Raw genomic sequence first — 6,874 nt, forward strand, 5'->3', positions numbered from 1 at the left:
CTAGTGAGAAGATCTGGCCTCTCTCTGCATAACACGCAGCATATGCAGAGCATTAGTCATCACACGGAGGGTACTTGGGACTCGTTGGGTCCCACGATGTCACAGAGCTACAGTATGTTTGTCTGATTAGAACGTGTGGCATGGTAACAATAGGACATGAGTCACCCTTGGTGATCAGATTGGATCAGATGTAACGGAGCTGTGAGGTGAGTCACATGGCGCAGCTGCTGTGCTGAATGGGTGTGATTGGAAACAAGCGTCCCGGTTGCAAAGACATCATTGTAGAAGGGAACATGTTTACTTGTTGTATCTCCTTGTCCTTTATCTGCTCTGTGTGGCAGACTCAAAGTCAGATGCAGAATAAAAATTTTAAAAAGTGGTGGATTATGTCTCCCCGGTGATAATCAATTGTACTTGTGAAATCAGTTTGGGCATATTGACGTGCAAGAGCGGAATGCCATCCCACAGCAGTGTGTGACCAGAAGAGATGCTGTGTGTGGACTAGAGATGTCCCAAACCCAATCATGCCTCTTTTTTTTAACTGATCCACTGTTGAGCTGCCAATCTTTACCACAGCTGTGTCCTGGTATTTAAATGGTTAAGAATTGTACTTGTGAAAGATTCCTCAGAGAGACACAATTACATTTCTGGATTCCGTGTTCCACACATGCAGGAGATGAATGACTTCCAGGAGGATATGTGTCTTGCCAAAAACACCGGCTAGTATTTGAGAGCAAACTGCAGCCAAAGGATCTATTTACTGTGCGAAGCCGCTTCTGAGATACTAATCCTCACCACCGTGGTGGAAAATACGTTTCTTCCAAGTACTGGAGGACTAGAGGAAAAGGAATGGCTCAGTGTGCTACACACGCCGAGTCAGATGACACAAGAAGCTAACCGCTAAATCTTGAATGTAAAGTAGGGGTGATTGATCCAGATCCAGATGCCGATACCATCGACATCTAGGGCCTGAGCTAAAGGTTTGCACGTACTAAAACATGCAAACTTGATAGCACACGCAAAACTGATCTACTAAACATGTGCACAGAGGATTGCTGCGTCTCTTTAGTGAGCACACTAGGGAGCGCAGTCCATTTAGCGTGTTCATCTTCATGAATACGCAGAATACTGTACATGTTTCTCACTGGCACTCATCGAGGGTGGACGCTCCCCTTTCCTCTCCCTTATCTCTCCTACTTGCTTCTTTGTCTTGTCTTGTCTTAACTTTCTTGTTGCCTCTTTTTGCACTGCTCTCCAAACCTAAACATTGGAACTATTTAACTACCCTCAACGAAATTGACAAGATCTTGGGTTTGGAGGAACCTTTTTGTCTTGGCGGTGTTATGTTCGACGGGGAAGGAGACGACACAGCAACAAGAATAAGCTCAATAGTTTATTTAGAGCTTGATGATGTGGTGGAGTGTGTATGCTACTGTGTATGTTTGCAGGACTATGTGAAGCGTTACAATGAATATTTACCAGTGGTTGTTGTAAGTGCGTGTTGAGTGAGAAGGTGACCAGTTCAGTAGGGCGAGGCAGGTAAGAGAGTCCGTGAAACAAACGGGGGTCCGTGGGGCTGAGAGGGGCGTCCAGAGGTCCAAGTCCAAAGTGGGGGTCGAGGATCGAGGGAGGCAAATCAGAATCCAGAGGGGTCCAGAGAAGTGAGGCGCACTGCTCACTTCCAAGGCGACGGAGGGAATACTGGGGAAAACAAGAGACAAATGAGCACAAGGGTCGAAGGTCACAAGGAGCGAGCAAACAAAGGTGAGGAACCAGAGACGAAAGCTTACTGCAAGCAGAGACTACGTTCCAGCGTTGGTTCTCTGGACACGCTGGCTTTTATGAGGAGTGATGTCATCAGCAGCAGGTGTGTCGGTTGATGATTGCGCACAGCTGTGCTGGTGTGTGGCAGCAGAAGCAGAGTGTGTATGGGCGTGTCCTGCATCACGTGCAGACGAAGGAGCAGCTGATTGTGCACGCCCCATGACAGTGCCCCCCTCCTTATGCGAGGCTCCTGACGAGCTACGGGGAGCCTCAGGCTGAGCCCGGTAGAAATCCTCTAACAGAGAGGGGTCCGCAAGATAGGAAGCCGGTACCCATGATCGGTCCTCTGGTCCATAGCCCTCCCAGTCTACTAGGTACACTAGTCCCCTACCTTGCCGACGAACCCTGAGGATCTCCTTGACTGACCATACTGGGTCACCACTCTCGAGGATCCTAGGAGGGGGAGGGGTAGGGGCAGGGGGTGAAAAAGAGCTCTCTGCTACAGGTTTGATCTGTGACACATGGAACACGGGATGCCTCTTAAGAGAAGGCGGGAGAGACAGTCTAATGGAGGCAGGATTGATAATGGCCTCCACAGAAAAAGGCCCGACATATCAAGGTGCCAATTTCCGGGAGGGTACCTGAAAATGGAGGTCCTTGGCGCGTAACATCACCTGTTGTCCAGGTTGGTATGATGGTGCCGGGATGCGGCGCCTGTTAGCACTATGGTGCATCCTTTCGGAGGCTTTCAAGAGTGCATCCCGGGCGGTCCTCCAAATTTTATGGCAGCGTTTGATGTGGGCTTGAGTGGACGGAACTGCTGCTTCGACCTCCTGTTGGGAAAACATAGGAGGCTGATATCCTAGGGAACACTCAAAGGGAGATATGCCGGTGGCCGAGCTCTTCATGGAGTTATAAGCATACTCGACCCATGGCAAGTACTTGCTCCAGGAGGCAGGCTGGCGAGCGGCAACACAACGCAACATGGTCTCCACGCATTGGTTGGCCCTCTCCGCTTGACCGTTGCTCTGGGGATGATACCCAGAGGTGAGACTGACCGTAGCCCCAATCCCCTTGCAAAACGATTGCCACACCCGGGAAGTGAACTGGGGACCACGATCTGAAACAATATCCACCGGGATACCGTGTTGTTTTAAAATGTGCAGAGCAAGGAGGTCAGGAGTCTCGGAGGAGGAGGGAAGCTTGGGGAGGGGAACAAAATGTGCAGCCTTCGGGAATCGATCGACAATGGTAAGGATAGTAGTGTTACCTCGGGACACTGGGAATCCTGTCACGAAGTCCAATGCGATGTGGGACCAGGGACGGCCGGGGACAGGTAGTGGGCACAGGAGGCCCGCTGGAGGTCTGTGGGAAGCATTATTGCGGGAGCATGTTGTACAAGCGGCGATAAACTCACGGGTGTCTGAAGCCATAGACGGCCACCAGAACCGTCGTCGGATGAAGGATAGCGAGCGTTGAAACCCCGGATGGCAGGAGAAGATGCTGGAATGCCCCCAATCCAGCACCTTAGATCGGAACTCACGGGGAACAAACAGCTTGTTGGGCGGGCCGCCACCTGGTGCCGGATTAGACCGCAGGGCGGTCTTTATCTGTTCCTCCACCTCCCAAGTGACCATGCCCACTATCCGGGCAGGAGGAAGGATGGGTTCTGCCGTAGGCGAACAAGTTGGCTTCTCCGAGAACTGCCGGGAGAGGGCGTCGGCCTTTGTGTTCCTGGAGCCTGGCCTAAACGAGAGCGTATAATCAAAACGGCTAAAAAAATTGGCCCAGCGAGCCTGATGGTCGTTAAGCCTCCTGGCGGAACGAATGTGGAGCAGGTTGCGATGGTCCGTCAAGACCTGAAACTGGTGTTTCGCTCCCCCCAACCAGTGTCTCCACTCTGCCAAGGCCTCATGAACAGCTAGTAGTTCTCGGTTACCGGCATCGTAATTCCGTTCAGCTGGAGAGAGGTGCCTAGAAAAGAATGCACAAGGGTGTACAAGATTGTCCTTACGGGAGCGTTGGAAGAGCAGTGCTCCAATCCCAGAATCCGACGCGTCCACCTCCATGATGAAGGAGTTGTCCGTGTCAGGATGGACGAGGACCGGGGCAGAGACAAAACTCCTCTTCAATCTTCTAAAAGCCTCACTGGCCTCCCTGGTCCACAGAAAAGGAATACTGGTAGAAGTGAGTGTGTGGAGAGGTGCAGCTACCTTGCTGAAATCCCTGATGAAACGTCGATAAAATCCGGCAAATCCCAGGAACCGTCTTAGTTCCGTACGGGTGGTGGGTTGGGGCCACTCCAGTACCGCCTCAATCTTCTTAGGGTCCGCTCTGATGTGGCCCTTCTCAACAACAAAACCCAAGAATCCCACTGAAGGTGCGTGAAACTCACACTTCTCTGCTTTGACGAACAATCTGTTCTCCAGCAGGCGTTGGAGGACCAGGCGGACATGTCGTTGGTGCTCCTGCAGGTTCTGGGAAAAAATCAAAATGTCATCAAGGTACACGACAACGAAATGGTCCAACATGTCCCGTAAAACATCATTGACGAGGGCCTGGAAAACAGCCGGTGCATTAGTAAGGCCGAATGGCATCACCCTGTACTCGAAGTGTCCGAGATGGGTGTTGAAGGCCGTTTTCCTTTCATCACCCTGTTTGATTCGCACCAGGTGATAGGCATTTCGGAGATCAAGCTTAGTGAAAATAGTGGCAGGAGCAAGGGGCTCAAAAGAGGAGCTCAGCAGGGGTAGGGGTAGGGGATATTTATTCTTGATGGTAATGCAGTTTCATTGTCTGTAGTCAATGCAAGGCCTCAAGGAACCGTCCTTCTTTCCCACGAAGAAGAAGCCTGCTGCCACCGGGGACTTGGAGGGGGTGATGATACCTGAGGCAAGGGATTCAGTGATGTAGTCCTTCATGGCCTTCTTCTCTGGTAAAGACAGATTGTAAAGTCTGCTGGAGGGAAGGACAGCGTTGGGAATCAGGTCGATAGCGCAGTCATAAGGTCTATGCGGGGGAAGAGACAGCGCACGTACCTTGTCAAATACCGCTGAAAGGTCATGATAAGCAGCGGGAACACAGGAGAGATCAGTGGCAGGTGAGGTGGGCTTGGCCCTGCAGGCTGGGGGAACTGCCGACCTTAGGCAGTTAGCGTGGCAGGCAGTGCTCCATGCAAGGACCTTGCCCGTGGACCAGGATATGTGAGGGTCGTGCTGTCGAAGCCAAGATCGCCCGAGGACAAGCGGGGCGACGGGAGCGTCGAGCACCCAGAGGCTGATGGTCTCGGTGTGATCCCCCGAGAGGGTCAGAGACAGGGGTTCGGTGCGGTGCTTGATGGGACCGAGGGGATGTCCATCCAGAGCTTGTGCCGGCAGGAAAGTCTCCAGTGGAATGAGGGTTATTCCTGCTTGGCGAGCAAACTCGTAATCCATGAAACTTTCGTCTGCTCCTGAATCCAGGTAGGCCCCCACGGTCAGAGTCCTAGAGCTCCATGACAGGGATGCAGGAAAGAGAATGCCTGGGTCTCTCTTGATTTGGGGAACAGTTGTGTGGCTCACCAGGAACCCCCTTGGTGGCGAGCCTGGTCTTTTGGCCTCGTTGGGCAGCTCCGGATGGGGTGACCAGCCAGTCCGCAGTAGAGGCAGAGATGCTGCCTGAATCTCCTTTCCCTCTCTGCTGCCTCTAGGCGTGACCTGCCCAACTGCATGGGTTCCACAGTTGCTGCTGGCATGTACGGAGGTGTAGGCCGAAACACGGCGGTGTGGTCGACAGGTCGAAACTTGGGTCTCGGAGATGAGCTAGCTGGAAAACTAGCAGAAGCCTGCGCTCTCTCTGCTGCTCGTTCACTGAGTCTTTGGTCAAATAAGAGAGCCAGGTCGATGAGGGCTCGACACGAGGTAGGTCGGTCTCTCAGCAAACCGTCCTTGATTTCGTCACTCAGTCCTCTCCTGAATGCACTCTGGAGCGCCTTGTCTCCCCACTCGCTGTCGGCCGCCAGAGTGCGGAACTCAAGAGTGTAGGCCGCAACCGAGCGGGAACCCTGTCGGATGGAGTGCAGTCGTGAAGCAGCATCCCCCCCGTCCACGGGCTGATCGAACACAGCCTGGAACTCCGCTCGAAAAGCAGCATAGTTGGTGCTCAGCCCCAAAGTCTTGTCTACTGCTGCGGTGGCCCATTTGAGAGCCTGTCCAGAGAGTAATGAAAACACAAATGCAATCTTCGCTCCATCAGAAGCATAGCGAGATGGTTGGTGCTTAAAATTAGTTCACACTGAACCAAAAAACCTCGACAAAGTTCAAAATCCCCCTCAAAGGGACTGGGGCTGGAGATCTTGGGTTCCCGGGGGTTTGAGGGGCTCCAGGAGGTGGCGGCTGCCGGAGCACTATAATTCGGCACAGGTGGAGGAGCAGGGCTTGGACTAAGGCTTTCCAGTCTAGCCAGCAGGCTAGCGAAGGCGACATCAAGCTTGTTCTCTAGGCTCGAAAATCGAGCGTGGTGGGCCTGAATCTCAGCGTGCATGGCCGTGAGGTTAGGAGCCGTGGGGGGTCGAGGAAGGGACGCGGACTTGGGTCTGCTTGTGCCGTCCGGTTCCGACATGGCTAGAACGTACTGTTATGTTCGACGGGGAAGGAGACGACACAGCAACAAGAATAAGCTCAATAGTTTATTTAGAGCTTGATGATGTGGTGGAGTGTGTATGCTACTGTGTATGTTTGCAGGACTATGTGAAGCGTTACAATGAATATTTACCAGTGGTTGTTGTAAGTGCGTGTTGAGTGAGAAGATGACCAGTTCAGTAGGGCGAGGCAGGTAGGAGAGTCCGTGAAACAAGTGGGGGTCCGTGGGGCTGAGAGGGGCGTCCAGAGGTCCAAGTCCAAAGTGGGGGTCGAGGATCGAGGGAGGCAAATCAGAATCCAGAGGGGTCCAGAGAAGTGAGGCGCACTGCTCACTTCCAAGGCGACGGAGGGAATACTGGGGAAAACAAGAGACAAATGAGCACAAGGGTCGAAGGTCACAAGGAGCGAGCAAACAAAGGTGAGGAGCCAGAGACGAAAGCTTACTGCAAGCAGAGACTACGTTCCAGCGTTGGTTCTCTGGACACGCTGGC

The 6,874-nt window shown here is 52.9% G+C and overlaps 1 protein-coding gene across 1 annotated transcript; it reads right to left on the minus strand.

The window, feature by feature from the left end:
- Positions 1 to 2,498, minus strand: LOC133655267 (uncharacterized). The gene is made up of 5 exons (XM_062055257.1): positions 2,406 to 2,498; positions 2,169 to 2,303; positions 1,791 to 2,059; positions 1,563 to 1,701; positions 1 to 24 (listed from the first exon to the last, which is right to left on the minus strand). The coding sequence occupies exons 1-5, from the start codon at positions 2,496 to 2,498 to the stop codon at positions 1 to 3; spliced, it is 660 nt and encodes a 219-aa protein (XP_061911241.1).
- Positions 2,499 to 6,874: the final 4,376 nt, after the last annotated feature.

Source organism: Entelurus aequoreus, linkage group LG08 (genome assembly GCF_033978785.1).
Source record: "Entelurus aequoreus isolate RoL-2023_Sb linkage group LG08, RoL_Eaeq_v1.1, whole genome shotgun sequence".
In the NCBI taxonomy this organism is placed as follows: Eukaryota; Metazoa; Chordata; class Actinopteri; order Syngnathiformes; family Syngnathidae; genus Entelurus; species Entelurus aequoreus.